The sequence below is a fragment of the Papio anubis genome, chromosome 16 (assembly GCF_008728515.1).
Source record: "Papio anubis isolate 15944 chromosome 16, Panubis1.0, whole genome shotgun sequence".
Lineage (NCBI taxonomy): Eukaryota > Metazoa > Chordata > Mammalia > Primates > Cercopithecidae > Papio > Papio anubis.
The window spans coordinates 42,084,632-42,101,235 of record NC_044991.1 but is presented as its reverse complement, the minus strand read 5'-3'; the positions used below and the strand labels follow the sequence as shown (position 1 = coordinate 42,101,235).

General features: G+C 44.1%; 1 protein-coding gene across 6 annotated transcripts in view; it reads right to left on the bottom strand.

Moving 5' to 3' along the window:
• Positions 1-739: 739 nt before the first annotated feature.
• KIF16B (kinesin family member 16B) overlaps positions 740-16,604 on the bottom strand; it is a 308,558-nt gene continuing 292,693 nt past the window's right edge. For all 6 annotated transcript variants that reach the window (XM_003905090.4, XM_003905091.4, XM_009216573.3 and 3 more), the window contains one exon: positions 740-2,212. In XM_003905090.4, the coding sequence (XP_003905139.2) occupies positions 2,054-2,212 (159 nt within the window). In that variant the 3' untranslated portion in view covers positions 740-2,053. The remainder of the gene's footprint in view (positions 2,213-16,604) is intronic.

Here is a 16,604-nt window from a genome sequence, read left to right as displayed (position 1 = left end):
CACACACGAGGGACTGAAATGAGTCCGAATGACGTGGTTTATTCCTCTGCTGTAACCATGGGCTAGAATGAAACTCAAGAGACCATTCAGTACCACAGCTTCATTTTCAGATGGGGAGACTGAGGCCTAGAGAGGCAAAACGACTCCCATGTTATGGCTGACTTTAGCCAGAGCTTGCTAGTAGTACTCAAACTCTAAACTCAACTGTAATTACTTAACATGAGGATTAGAATAGAAAGATCTTCTGATTCCTGTACTTCTTACAAACACATGTCGATCTATTCTTGCCAAACCTCCTGTATGATTTTAACAAAATGCTTACCAGGAGCCTCGTCTCCAATACTGGCCTCAAAGGCCAAGAGATGGATTATCTGGTCAGTTTGAAGAAAAACCACTTAGTTTACTCAGCAAATGAGGGACCATCTTTAGTGCTTAAGACTCCTCTTAAATAAATGACCTATGGTTAATTATTATCTACCCAGCTCTTATCCCTTAATCCCTAGTTTGAAATTCTCTGGTAGTAACTGCTCCTAAACCTATGCCTATAATCACAACTGCAGACAAAAGCAGGTCCTTCTGTAGCAAAAATGTCCTCATTTTTTTTCACACTAAACTATGATATTTAATTAGTGCAGTACTAGTTTTCCCCCTTATAGGGATAATTGCCTGTTTACACATATTTTTCAGGTTGGAGAACTTCGTTGTGAAGGCATTCTCTAGAAGACTGAATGCAAACATGTTCTGTTAACCATTCATTTATGACTTCAATCATTACTATCACTGCATCTTCAGCACAAATGCTGAGTTATACATTATGTATCTTTCCAAGCACATTAGATCAATGTTTAAACAGACTACTATGAATGATCACGTCACAGACTTAAAATAAGCTGAGCTACAGGGTTGGATGCTGTATCTTCATTTAATATTGATAGCAGCTCAATTTAAATTTTGAAAAAGCAAACACATTTAATAAATTTGGTGTGATAACATATTTTGATGGAACTATTGTACAGAATGTGTACATATATAAATCTATAGATAGAATTATATACATTTGAATATATACCACATACATATTTTTTCCACTCACATTTTTCTCTTTAGTAAAACAAAGCACTTTTACTGTACACAGAAGTGCAATGCTACATTAAGTCCTGAGTAATTTAAGGTATCATTAATAAACTGCTATAAATTCTAGTTTTCCAGCCAAAGATCCAGTAGATTCTGTAACAAAAAATGTGAACAAAATAATACTTAAAAATATGCATTTAGCTTTGCGTTCATTTTGTGCTTAGCAGAAAAAGCCCAAGAATGCACAGTAGCCATTTAGATTTGGGAGAACATTCTTGAATATTCAAGGTTAAATAAATATTCTATTTGTAGGGATTTATAGAAGTTTTAAGTGATGTTGTCTACATCCAATTTGTCAAGCATGGAAGACTACAGTCATGACTGGATCAAAAAATCCCTTTTGCAGAATATGAAATTCTGTGTAAACATCAGTGTTTAGGTTTTATATAAAAGTTTGATTCAAATGAGGGAAAAAAAGAAAAAAATACAATGAAATAATTTAAAATGCTTTTCTTGGAATATAGTCAGCCACATGGAAGGAATATTAAAAATATGAGTGTATTTTGGTGAAAGGGGAAATCAGATGAAAGTCATTTAAGGGTGGTCTGGTAAGCCACCCACTTTGGGAGGTCCCAGGCTGGCTTGGCTCAGGGAGCCCATGATGGCCAAGCCACATCTATCTTGCCACAGGGGACGAACTTTGCTGCTCAGTGAGAAGGAAGCACTGTGGGAAAAGGCCACGTTCATCCGCAATGGAACGGTAACGGCTGCCTGCAAGGGTCACATCAGCAGGCAGAGCATCCTATCCCCAAACTCAGGCACTAGGTATGAAAACATGAGGTGGCCCGGGCCCGCTGCTGCACGTCTGCCTTCAGCAGGAGGAGGCAGACCCGGATCCTCGCATGGGGGAGCTGCCCTGCATTGGAGCCCGCTTCGACGAGAAGGCACTGCTTTGGTGGTTCCTCCATCAGCCCTGGCTCTACCCCGTCCCGTGGCTGCTGTAGTCAAAGACTCCTTTCTTGAAGAATGGCGAAAACTCACAGATGGTGTGTTTCGAGAGAGTCAGCCCCACTTTGTTGATGTGGAGGGGAGATGTTGCGGACTGGAGCATCACGCTGAAAAAGTCCCTGAGGTATTTCTGTGGATGAGACAAGAGTTAAGAACATGGTCAATTGGGAGGTCAAGGTGGGTGGATCGCTTGAGCTCAGAAGTTTGAGACCAGTCCGGGCAACAGGGAGAAATCCCATCTCTACAAAAAATATAGAAATTAGCTGGGCATGGTGGTGCACTGAGGTGGGAGGATCACTTGAGCCCAGGAGGTAGAGGCTGCAGTGAGCTGTGATGGTGCCACAGCACTCCTGCCTGGGTGACAGAGCAAGACCCTGTTTCAATCAATCAATCAATCAATCAGAACACGGTCAAGATATTGTTGGGTGGTGTCAAGAAGAAGAGAAGAAATTTCCAGAAACAAGTTCCCATCCAGCTGGAAAGTGCTATCATTGTCATTAAAACCAGCACGTGAGGAATGTCCTCCACTGTCTCAGCTATCATCAGACCAACCAGAGAAGATGGAGTCACAAAACACATATGCACAGGAGAAATATCTTCGGCTCAGCACTGATTCTGGGCAGCACTGCCTCAGGTCTATGGCAGACAATGCCCAGGGAAATGTCAAGGGTGCCGGGCACAGGGGGTCTGCCTCTCAGCCGCAGTGTCACTAGTTAATCTCTTATTTAAAAAAGTCATTTCCTCCCCCATTCCAGTTACTCATTAAACAGAAAGACGATTAAAAAAAAAAAAAAAAAAAAAAAAGGCCGGCCATCTGTACAAGGTTAAATATGCTGCTTACTGGTATTTTAAAATTGCACAGTCAGTATCTGCTTCGAATCCTTCTTATAAAATAAAGGGAAAGAAATACTGGGGACAAGACGGTCAGTTCCAAGCAATGATATTTACAGATCTTTTTGCACATCCTGTAATCATCAACAAAAAGGAATCCTTACTAAGATTAATTGTTCTAGACCCCTACTGCACGTGTTTGTTGCAACATTATCTGCCTTTTTTGGCACTGAGAAAGCAAAGCATGTGTGAGACTAGGCTCTGGGAACTGGGGATAAAATCAGACGTGGGAGCTGGAGGGATGTGTTAAAGGAAAAGAGGGCACACAAGAATAGTTAATATATTTGAGGCCAGGCATATCTCATCTCTAACAGAAAATGGGCTGGAGGGAAGGGGTTAGACCCAAACCTTTATTATTGTCTCAGTGTGCTTAAAAAACCCAAACAACCCTGGTACAATCTTAGGAATTAAACATAATAATTCTGGACTCTGAGCAACAACAACAAAAAATTTGTCAAAGCAACATGGCCTAAGCCTGGAGCAGTAGTTCCCAACAAGGGGCAGTTCTGCCCCATAGGGTATTCAGCAGTGTTTGGTGGCAGTTTTGAGTGTCACATGGGGGTGCACAGGCAGTGCCCCTAGTGGATGCTGGCCAGGGATGCTGCTAACATCTGCCAATGCACACACAGTCCCTCTGACAAAGAATTACCTGGCCGAAATGTTGACCATGCCACAGTTGAGAAGAGGAAGTGGAATTTAGCTACCTTTATGAATTGCCAATCTGAAATTTCCTTCTGAAAGAAGACATGCTACTCGAGGAGAATTTGTTAATTCTCCTTGAAAATATTAATGAGGACTACTAACAACAACACTTGTAAAATAACTGAGTTTCTAAAAATCTTCTAATATCCAATGTTTTACACTTAATGGAAGTAAAACTGATGCATGGTAAATTGTACATTTTTTTTTTTTTTTTTTCTTAGATGGAGTCTCGCTCTGTCTCCCAGGCTGGAGTGCACTGGCGCAATCTCAGCTTACTCAGGTGACCTCTGTGTCCTGGGTTCAAGCAATTCTCCTGTCTCAGCCTCCTGAGTAGCTGGGACAACAGGCATGTGCCACCACGCCCAGCTAATTTTTTTGTATTTTTAGTAGAGATGGGGTTTCACCACGTTGGCCAGGCTGGTCTCAAACTCCTGACCTCAAATGATCCTCCCTCCTTGGTCTCCCAAAGTGTTGGGATTACAGGCGTGAGCCACCGTGCCTGGCCAGATAAACTGTACATTCTTTAAATGTATAACTTAATGGGCCAGGCACGGTGGCTCACGCCTATAATCCCAGCACTTTGGGAGGCTGAGGCGGGCAGATCACGAGGTCAGGAGATCGAGACCATCCTGGCTAACACGTTGAAACCCTGTCTCTACTAAAAATACAAAAAAAAAAAAAAAAAAAAAAAAAATTAGCCAGGCATGGGGGTGGGCACCTGTAGTCCCAGCTACTTGGGAGGCTGAGGCAGGAGAATGGCATGAACCTGGGAGGTGGAGCTTGCAGTGAGCTGAGATCCTGCCACTGCACTTCAGCCTGGGCAACAGAGTGAGACTCCGTCTCAAAAAAACCAAAAACCAAAACAAAACGTATAACTTAATGAGTGCTGACCCGTGTGAAACCACCATTAAATCACGATAAATGTTTGCATCTCCTTCAAAAGTTTCCTAAGGCACCTAACTTCATGTTATCCTTACACCTGGCCTGGAATGACATCTTCTTCTGGTATTACCCATTTCCCAGGAAGGAAGCTATTGCCAGGAGAGGTGAGTAAGGCTAGTAATCTAGAAAGAAGACTTGAAAGCAAGTATTCTCGGAGGTTTTTTCTTGTTCAATATCCCTGACTTACTAGTCTCATGGTACCCTCTCAAGAAACGATCCTGAAACTGAAAGTAGGTGTAGGTAAGAAGTTATGAAAATCAACTGCTGAAAAATGAAGATCTTAATCTTAGTAATTATTTTCATCAGAGAGGCAAAGGCAGACTTGCCTTCCACTTTTCTGTGGGAAGGGACCCTGAGAATATCAACTTTAAAGGGACTTGAATTGTGTTAAACAGGGTCAGCAGTATATACTGTAGACTACATTCAACCAGCCAATGCTCGTGATGAAATGCACGTGCACAACTGATTGTTTTGGGAAGGTCAAGGGGGAGATGATTTGGAAAACGGGAGATGCAGAGCTTGCTGACTTGTGCGTGGAGCCGCTACTCTTTCACAGTTTAATGCATGGATAGAGCAAGGCTCGCTGCACAGGCCTCATCTCAGGTAGCTCCTGTGGGCTCTGGCTTCAGGTCTCCCACAGGCTGCATTAACAGGCAGGCTGATGTTTACAACAAAGTTGCCTTCAGGATGAACTCTGACAGACGGGAAGGCAATTGAAATCTGGGAGCAGATGTTTTATCAGCATTTGTCATAATTAGTGCACAAAGTAGGGTCCCTTTAAAGGGCCAATAAAGCCTAAAGGGTATAATGAGAAGAGAAGTGAAAGTTAAAAATATAAATGAAAGGCAAAGAGGAAGTATTCGAGACACCCTCCCTTCCAGAGCACCACCATAAGAAGAGAACAATACAACTGCCAGGTAATGCCTTCTTCTTTAAATAAACTCATTAGCGTAGTTTGATAAAAAACTCCAGATAGAGTGATCTGATTTGACTAATTCTAAACATTACAGAAGAGTTTTCTCTTTGCAAAACAAATTTCTGCCTAAGGAGAATTAGGCAGCTTTCGCTTCTTTATAACAGCCTGCTTCCTTGGCGCAAATAAATGATTAGACTAGGAAGTGTTCTTTGCAGCGACCTCAAAGTGCTCTAAAGTCTGTTAAGATGAGGCATGACCTTTGTTGGCCATGTCCAGAGCCACATGCTTAAAATGTGCTGAACAAATTCTGGCAAATGAAAAAACCAAGGGACTGGGGCTACGGCTGGCGACACAAGTCAGAACCAAAATTCTAGAAAGTTCTTAAGGTCACAGTCAGTGTCTCATTCTTCTCTGAAGCCCCCTATCATCCCTGGAATACTGCCAAGCTTAGGAAACGTGCTGAGAAGAAACCTTGCTGATTTTAATGAGTTATCTTTTTTTGAATTAAAGTATATGCACAGAAAACCACACACCACAAGTGTACAGTTGAATACAGTTTCACAAAGTTAATATATCTGTGCCATCAGCATCTAGATATAAATTATGCAACACTTCCAGCCCCCAGGCAGCCCTCCTCATACTCCCTCCTCTGGTACAAACTTTCCCTCAAGGGCAGCTGCTATGCTGATTTCTAGCACCACAAATTCGATTTGCCAGTTTTTGAACTTCATATGAGTGGAATCATTTGGGATATACTCTTTAGTGTCTGGCTTCCATGGCCTCATGCCATGTCTGTGAGATGCGGCCATGCTGTGCACATAGCTGTGGTTTGTTCAGTACCAGCACTGTGCAGTATTTCACATCTGAACAAAACCACCGACTGGCTTTAACACAGGGATAAGCGTTGGTCACCGCTTTGGTCCTTTAGTCTGAACTCTTCTTCACTAATGAAATCTCCTTCCCAATATTACTGGTGTCTGATGAGTCAAGTTTACCACTATCCTTCCAATAAAGAACTTTCCCGTAGAGATTTACACTAAAATCTAAGCTTAGCCAATGTACTCAAACTCTGCTATTTTATATATATATATACAAAAATATTTAAAATATACATACTTACCTAACACACATTCATATTAGTAATTTTTAATGCCTATGCTCATAATGTTTTCCACAGCATCTGTGGCTGAAGGGAGAAAATTAAAATCTCCCTGTCGAAGCTATCCCTTGTCGTTGACCCCAAAGTCACCCTTGCCCTCCCAGGATGTGAAAAGTAAGTCCAGGTGTCAAGCTGCATCTCCCCAGGACAGCACGCTTTATAAAACAGCATTGCGAAAACTGAAGGATATTAGGAGTTTAAGTGACTTATCCAAGTCCGAAGGGCAAAGTGGGGAGGGAAAAAGATGTGTGAAATCCAGTATCCAATCTGTTTCTGACTTTCACAGGACATTTTCTCCATTATAAAAAGAAATAAAAGCAGGCATATTTAAACCTCTAGCACGTCAGGGACCACAGAAGGCCTGTAGCTCTTGCTCACCTGGTGGACAGTGACACAACTGAGTCTTTGCTTTGTCAAATGCCCTGTGTCAGGGCCACTGAGAACAGCAAAAGCACCTCCTGGGGTTGCACGACATGATGGCCCTGACTTGGATAGTTGGAGGAGGAAAGGCAGATTAAACCAAATCCTCTTTCAATACGATTGCAAACCGGAAATGAGCAGGGATGGCGGAGCCAGAGGGGGCCTAGGAGAGGGTCTGTCTGACAGTGAGCGATCACAGGAAAGAGAAGAGGCTGAGAGAGAAAGGGGACCACAGAGAGACAGAGGGGGCTGTCTAGGGGAGGACAAGAGAAACAGGGCTGGGATGGAGGGGAAGACAAAAGAGATGGAAATAAAAAGGAAACCAAACCAGCATGACAACACTGGAGACGCGTACCCGTGATTTATTTGTTTACCAAGCTGGCAAAAAGAATTTAAGAATAATAAGAAATATATCGGATACCTATCTAGGTTATTTACTTTTTGTGACTTGGACCAATACTTACCCATACTTTCAGAAAATCAAATTTAGATGGCTAATCTTTATGACATATTTCAGTGCTGACACAGAGTGCTTTGATTTCATGAACTGCCTTTCTTCTACAGGTTTTGGGCATATTTTGTTGCTCAGGGGCAGTGAGCAGGGGGTACAAGTAACTGGGAGACGTGGACCCCCATGGGTCTGTTCCAAAGGAAGTGTGACCCTGGCACATGATGCTTAAGATCCCCCCAAAACAAACACGAAATCCTGTACAGGACTATGAGCTTTTAAAGCGGAGGCCAGAAGACATGAGCAGAAGGATGGGGGGTGTGCTGATACAAGAGACACTCTAGACTCAGGCTCCTGGCTGCTACCCACAGCACCCGCCATCCCTCGCTTCCCAGTCAGGTCCCGTCTGCTGAGCCGCACGCTCTCACCGGGCGAGTCTGTCTACATCGGGCCTCTTAGCTGCTTGGGTCAGATGCACTGCCTTTCCCAGGCCTGACGGTGCTTTCGTGGGGACCAGCGGGCACTGGTTCTTCCGAGTTAAAAGTTTCTTACAAACACGGGGAAGGTCCTCTTTCCCTCCAAGGCTCACGCTCTTCTACAGGGAGCCAAGGCAGCTCAGGGAATGCTTCGATATCTCCCTTACAGTGCCTTGGTGGGCACTGGCCATTCTCTGACTGCCCTGTATCCATTTCCCTTCGCAAACAGCACCCCAGTCCCCTTCTGAAGAAACACCTTTCCCCTCTCTGGGAATAGGTTCACTGGTTGAGTTAAGGTATAGGACAGATAAGCCTTTCCCATGATATTCTGGGTGGACACCTTACAGCCAAAGAGCTAATCAAGCTACTAGCACTTGGAGTCTCCTGGAAACAAGGGTCCTTTGGGGCACACCTCTTCCAGATTGTGTAGCTACTGTTACGGAGCATTTTCAAGAGTTTGAGACATTCAGGAAAGCTGGGCAAGTTCAGGACAGCCTTTGGTCTCTGCCCATTCCTCAGGCTAGGAGTGAATGATTCCATCCGTTTACTGTGGTGACAGTCATTTTCTACTGTTTACCATCAAGTTAACTAACAAGAATCTCACAGCACTGGCAGGGGGCGGACAAGGGTCAGGAATCAGAAGAAACCTTCCTTGTAGACCACAGTCAAGCTCCTCCAGGGCTAGTCTATGGTCAGATGGAGGCATCTGTCTATCACGCTCTTCTCTTAGGAAGAGGTCGATCCTAGGAGGCTCTGGAGAATCACATTTCAGATAGGTCAGAATATCCCAGTGGTCCGTCCATAGCTAGGCCTGAAGCTGGAAGGCTCCTGCCCCAGACCCTGGTCTACACAGAGCCCAATCTTTAAATTTCCAATACCATTTCAAAACACAACCACTAAACATTATCAATGTTTTGAACCAAAACACAGGCTAATATGGTCTACTGGCTGTGTTAGTAAGTTCTGAAAGGCAAAATGAACTCCCTACAGCAATACAGAGTAATTCAGCAAGAATTTAGTTCATTATATTAGAGCTTTAGCATGACACCTCAATTAGTTTATGCATCAGGAAAAAAACAAAAGGAACATATAATGTGCTGCTACATGCTATTCCATTTAGACATTCTTGAAGAAGGTCATTATCTTACTATGATTCATGTGTGACCTACACTACAATTTCAGTCTGAGCTCTGCTTGAAAGGAACATGCTTTGAAGTTACCGGAAAAAAGTGGGCAAAATCTGGCCTTTAGGCAGCTTTCTGGGTTTTTCTTTTGAACTCTAAATCTTCTGGGTGAAATGCTGATCTGCTGAGAGGAACTAACCATGGATTTCATAGTCCATCCTGGCAAAAACCTGTGGAGTCAGCAGGGCGTTGCCTGGTGTGGCTTCCCCACTCTCTTACACCCAGTCCCTTTTTGGTCTGGGACCTTGAAAGAAAGGATAATTTTAGACCAGGGGATGGGGGGAAAGACGGGTGGTATCCAAGTTCAGTGAACAGTCTGAACAAGAGAGCAAGGCCAAGGCCAGCCTGTGCAGGGATCTGGGTGGGGAACAGCAGGATGTGAAGCAGAACGCAGAGGGCCTTGAATCTGGATTCAGGCCTGCAGGCACTTCGTACGAAGTTTCTAGTTCATGAGCTCGTGTGAGCCTCTAAGACACCCTTAGGAGAGGGACATGGATGGATATCCTTTGTTTACAGATGAAGTAACTGAGATTCCAAGAGGCAGTGACTTGGCCAAGGTCAACAGGTCATAAGAGGTTGACAAAGTAACCAGCTCTTCAAATGTAGGAAAAAGCCATTATTGCCTAATTTAATTCTCAAGGTTCAAGCCCATAAGCCTGAAAGGTAACATGGCCTTTCTTTGGGGCTGTCCATACTATGCTCATGCGGCCTCCCAGAATTTTCCCTGAATTTCAGTCAACTGCTCTGTGTGTGTGTGTGTGTGTGCGTAGAAGATGCAAGAATGAGAATTTGGGCCTTCAGATGCCTTTGAAAGACCTAAGCCTCCTTATCTGTTGGCTCTCTGCCTTCTATTTTAATTAGCAAGGAGATAAAATTGTGACCATTTTATGTTATTAAAAAGTTTCTGTTTTAATAGGGCTCATGACTATAACGGCAGCCTACTGCTTATTTCATGTGCAATATATCACCCCAGCCATGTCATTCTAATGATTTTTCCAGCCATCTCATTGTTGTGAGGTCCTCTTTATTTTACAAAATTTTAACATAAATCTGTAATTTAATTTAAAGTTATTGAAATTATTAAAATTGAAATGTTCTTTAAAAATGTAATGGAGCTTTATCCACCTTTCCATAGTGACATATTAACAGGGAAGGAGTTCAGTGGCATTCCTCATTCTCAGAAGTCATTAACCACGGTGGCAGCTTAAAGACAAGTATCAGTCTAGTAAGACTTAGAGGTCTCATTTAACTCGCAGCACTTGGAAGATTCATCGTCCACTGATGGGCCCTGAAGATGGATCAGACCTGAATGGAGCTACCCAGGGATGTTTTTAGTCCTGAAAGAGTTGTGGTCACCCCTGGCCATGTATCATGAATTGACCCAGTGTGGTCAATATGATCCATCCAGTCAAGTATTGCCAATTCTAAACTCCCATAAATTTAAGTCTAAATGCCTCTTGTTGGCTTTTTAGGAATCCTAAAGTTTGGCTACACTGGGTCAAACAGGCTGGGTTCCCTTCCCAACATGCTCCCAAATGTGCTCCACACTTCAAGGAAATCAGGACAGCTTGGTTGGGGTAACTCATCCATCCAGCGCAGTCACTGCACACGTGTTCTCCAAGAAGCAGTAAGCCAGGCCTGGGCATCGAGCGGAATGAAACAGACTCGGTGCCTCCCCTCCTCCCCGCACAGGCACATGCTGGCTGGCACCATCCTCCACTGCTCAGAGTCTCTCCTTGTTCCCATGGGTGCTTTGCTCCCACCATCTAGATCCTTCTCATCTTCCAAGGACTGGCTCAAGGTGTGTTCTGTATTGACGCCCTTCTCTTCAGACTTCATTCATGCAACCAACAAGTACTTGCTGAGAGCTTTCTACACACCAGTGTTGGGCTAGGTGCTGGGCATTCTTTTCTTTTTTTTTTTTGAGACAGATTCTCACTCTGTTGCCCAGGCTGGAGTGCAGTGGCATGATCTCAGCTCACTGCAACCTCCTCCTCCTAGGTTCAAGCGATTCTCCTGCCTCAGTCTCCTGAGTAACTGGGACTACAGGCATGCACCACCATGCCTGGCTAATTTTTGTATTTTTGAGTAGAGATGGGGTTTCACCATGTTGGCAGGCTGGCCTCCAACTCCTGACCTCAGGTGACACGCCTGCCTCAGCCTCCCAAAGTGCTGGGATTACAGGCATGAGTCACTGCGCCCGGCGGTGCTGGGCATTCAATAGCGAATACTACTCAGTTCTTGTGCCAAGTAACACAGTCCTGCCTGCCTGGGAGACAAACAGGTAAAGCAGTAATTACAATTAAAATATGACTATGAGAGAACTGTAATGAGGTGATTTGGGACCCCAAGGGAAAGGAAAGGCTGCATGCCTAGTCTTGGGAATTGGTTACTTTTATGCCAAGCCCCATAGGATGATGAGAGTCAAGCAGGTGAAGACACTGGAGGAAGACACTGGAGGAAGATACTGGAGGAAGCCTGTTCTGGGCAGAGCAGGAAGCACGTACCAAATCTAGCGGCTGGGAGGCAGGGCTTCGGGGCATCACCAATTGTCTGGCATGACTGGACCGGGCAACAGGCACAGAGCACTCAGCAGATAGGACAGACTCCTGGGAACAGGACTGCTCCCAGACCTGGCCTCTGCCAGTCCTCATGCTGGGGGCCCTATGCAGTTGGGTGGTGGCACTGTGTGCTGGCGGTGGTATCTCTTCTGTATGGTGAAGTCCTGCCAGGCCTTCAGGAAGTCTCTTCCAGCTGCCATACATAATTGTTGATCAAGTGATGCTTATGACACCAGAGGACTTTCACGAGTCTCCAAATGCCTGCTAATCCCTAACTTCTACTTAGTCTACCACTTGCCCGAAGGTACTTGAAACCACCATAAAACGTCATTGGAACCTCCACCGTGAGACTTTCATTGTGTTAATTGCAGCAAGTTTGGTGTGCTGACACTTGCATACCTTTTCCCAGCCTTTGTCAGTCTAACTCAGGGCAGGGCAAGCTTTTTCTATAGAAGGATGGATGGTATACTTTGGGCTTTGTAGGCAAAAAGGTGAAATTAAGGATATTATGTAGGTGTTTATGTAATAAGAGAGAAACTTCCGGCTCCATCCCATCCTGATTTCCTGGGGTGGGCTACCCAGGGTGGAAGGCGCATTTTGCACCCAGTGCTGGGCAGGCCACTGTCATGGTCAGTTTCACTCTCTGCCTGGTGGTGCCAATCCCAGTGTGCCTCTCTCTTCGCACAGAGCCCGGCCATCTCAACTGGGGCAGCTGACCAGAGGCAAGACAACTTCCCAGACTGAGACTCCACTGCTTGGTGACTGGCAGTTGCCAACAAGTCCCCAGTGTGTAGTCGGTGACCAGCACAGGCCCTGGGGAGCAGCGAGCCCCGGCTGCCAGCCGAGTGCTGGGAAAACAGGCAGTGAGCCCGCCGGGTCTCCATGGATCACAGGTCTAGCATATCCAGGCCATGCTCGCAGACAGTATGAAAACAGGCGGCAAGGTGGATGTGACCTGAGGGCCTATATCAGTTTTCTATAGCTGTACAACAAATTACCACAAACATAGCGACTGGAAGCAACACCTATTCATTAGCTCATGGTTCTGTGGGTCAGAAGTCCTGCCACAGTGCAGCTAGCCTCTGCTTATGGTCTCCTGGGTTGAAATGAAGGTGTTAAAAGGCTGGGCTCCTATCTGGATGTCCTGGAGAAGAACCACTTCCAAAATCCTTCAGGTTGGCCAAATACAGCATTCTGTAATCACAGGACTGGGGTCCTGCCTGAGGTTCCCTTGCTGACTGTCAGCAAGGGGCTGTTCTCAGCTCCTGAAGACCACCCACATTCAGTGGCAGCCAGCCTCCTCCACATTTGAAGCCAGCCATCAGATTCCCCTCATGCTTCTGCAAAAGTTGTAAGATTCCAAATAGAGTAATTTGTGTCAAACCCCGGCAAGTGGAGCTGGGGAAGGCCATGAAGAGAGGGCTCGCATGCTTGATCTGCCTGATCACGGGAACTATCACAAGACATGAGTCACACCAGGACAGCCACTGGCACAAGAACAGAGAGCTGATTGCACAGGAACACCTGCCTGACACACTGTTTTGCAAGCCAATCTAAAACTATAAGGACCTAACTGTACCTCCAAGATTACAGGTCCTATCTGGCAACTACTGACACTTGCCACTCAGAACTTGCCAGCCCTTGCAAGCTGCCATCAGCACCATAAGTTTTCTTTCAAAACAAACTTGCAAAACCTTCTCCTTCCCCAGTAAGCCTTAATCTTTTACTTTTTCTCCTGGACATTGCCAGAGGCCACCCTGGTCTGTATGTATGTCCCGGATTGCAATCCTATGTCTTGCATATTATCCCAAATGAAACAATTTTTACTTTTACTCTCTCTTTTTCACAGTACACTTCAAATCTCTGCTTCCTCTTCTGTTACCAGGCAGAAAAAACTCTGCTTTTATGGGGCTGGCATGATTAACTTAAGCACACAGGGATACTCTCCCTTTCGCCATGTCGTGCAGCACAATCACACTTCCTCACGAGTTCAAAGAGGGGAGGATTACAATGGCACCAGGGAGCCATTCTTAGAATTCTCCCTACTACAGAACTGTAGTTTGCCAATCCCTGGTCTAAACTGTAACCCACAATATAAAACATATGGCAGAAAGACAGGCCACAGCACAGTAGATGCCACCTGGCAGAGAACACACCAACTCAAGAGAGCCCACGCATGCACCCTGGCCAGGAACACCCATGGCCCAGGCCTGAGACTCACAGGGTGAGCACATGCCCTCCCACCTCCCGCACGCACACCCACAGGCTCAAGGTGTGTCCAGTACGAAGCATCCCAGAGCATCATCATCTTCTGGAGCTTTCTAAGAGGACGGAAGTGTCTGTTATCTGTGCTGTCCGTTATGCTAGCCATGTGGCTACTGAGCACTTAAAATGTGGCTAGTGAGACTGAGAAACTAAATTTTTAAAATTTTACCTTAATTTTACCTTAATCTTAATCTTACTTTAAAATTAAATAGCAACATGTGGCTGGTGGCTACTGTACTGGATAGCACAGATCTACACTAACATTCTGGAGTAACCATGCCTTCAAATGTGAGTTCTGAGCACAGAGGATGCATTAATATTCCTGTTTTTAAAATTTATTTTTAAAATATGTAATACTTTACTGACTGAAAATGTCATACACACACAGATATTTATAAGTTGAAAGGGAACTTTTCATTGTTTGTACGTGCATGTGTACATGTCTTTGCTAAAGTGAAAAGAATCCCTTCCAATTCACTTGTGTCTTCTCAAATCTCCAGTGCATCCAAAAAATTTATTGTTATTAGTTTTTTTTGTGTATCTTTCTATGGCATTTTTATGCCTACATAAACAAGTACATTTTTGTACAAAATGTACAAACAAAGTATGTAGGCATACATTTTCATGCCTACATAAACAAGTATAGATACTCAGCCAGGTGCAGTGGCTCACATCTCTAATCTCAGCACTTTGGGAGGCTGAGGTAGGTGGATAGCTTGAGACCAGGAGTTTCAGACCAGCCTGGGCAACATGGCAAAATCCTGTCTCTACAAAAAATACGAAAATATTAACCAGGTGTGGTGGTGCACCTGCAGTCCCAGCTGCTTGGAAGCCTGAGGTGGGAGGATCACCTGAGTCCAGTAGGTTGAGGCGGCAGTTGAGCCATGATTGCGCCACTGCACTCCAGTCTGGGTGAGAGTGAGACCCCGTCTCAAAAAAACAAACCAATCAACCCCCAAATCTCACAAACACAGATGCCTCCATTTCAACTTACACAAGCAGGTACCTAAGCAACATACTCTTCTGCACCTCACTTTGTTCACTTAACAACTTATAACAAAGAAGAAGTACATAGTTTCTCATTCTGAAATTGGTTGTACTAGCTCATTACTAATGAACATGTAGGCTGTTCTAATCTTTTGCAGTCCCGCAAGTAGTTAAGCTATACATGGTAGATAATTTTTCACTACTTTAGTCAAAGGATGTATCCCCAGAACTTAACACAGTGTCTTGTACACACTAGGTACTTAGTAAATATTTGTTGAATGAAATAATGAAGAATGAAGATTACTACAAATAGCACTGTAATAAACAATCTTACATATAAGCAAGTGTATCACTTTACCCGTAGGGTAAATTCCTAAAATGGAATTGCTGGGTCAAAGGGTATGTGCCTTTTTAATTTTGATAGACATTGCCAAATTGTTTTCCACAGGCACTGTGCCAATTTATACTCCCTCCAGCCATATTGGAGAGTAGGCACCCAACATTTCTGTCTGACTACTCCAGAGTCTGAAAAAAATCTTTGAAAGGTAACCTAGTCCTTTCTCTAATTCTCATAAAATCAGCAATGTTGTTGCAGCTGAGGAAACTTAGCTAGATTCTTTGATCCTTCAATAAAGAAGGAACTACAGCTGAGAGAGGTTGGATTAGAATTCCAGCATCCTTAAACATCCAGTCATCTTTCTCCCATACTTATTCATCTCTCTGGGCAGAATCATATCACAATTGAGATTGCTAATATCCAGAATTCCCAGAGTCATTTAAAAATAACCTTAGTCTAAAAGTGGAATCCATTTCTGTCCAATACAAACTTCCAACTAACCAGTACAAGGTCAAGCAGAGGTGAAGATGGTCATGAACAGGCAGCTAGCTGGGACAGTGGTATGTGTGATATTTGCTGTGCTGGTGGCCCCAATGAACCACATCACGCTTCCTGGGATGCATACCCTGTGTGGCTCTCTTCGTTAAACCTAGGTGGGGTTTAGCCAATAGAATGCACTGGCACTAACGCCATGGGTGACTTGAGTGCCCCAGCTGAGTCTCATGCTTATTGGAGCCATGATCAAAATGCAGGCCCATAAATGGCACGACCTGATACCACCTGGAGTATATAAACCATCCAGCTGAGCCCTGCCCAAATTTTCCAGAACCAAATAATCATAAGCAACAAAATGGTGGTTGTTTTTAAGGTGCCAAGTTTTAGGGCAGTTCATTATACAATGATAGATAACCAAAATATATGGGTTTGGGAATAAGGTAAAATATGAGAGAATAAATGAAATTATTCAAAGCAGAATGAAAAAAAGATTCTTTGGTTTCTATTTCTAATTTATGACTAGACATAAAGTCCAATTCTACTTCATGCCAATCTCCCAATTCTTTTAGTATTTCTAATGAATAATTCTTCTTAGCAGGTATTTCTTTCCTATGAGTTACTTTTGCTATACTGAGTTTTAAAGTAAATACTTGAAATATGGCATTTATTTCTTGATGTTATAGAGAAGTCTGAGAGCTCCAAGTTAAAATTCATCAGGGTGAAAATGTTAGTCTGTGAT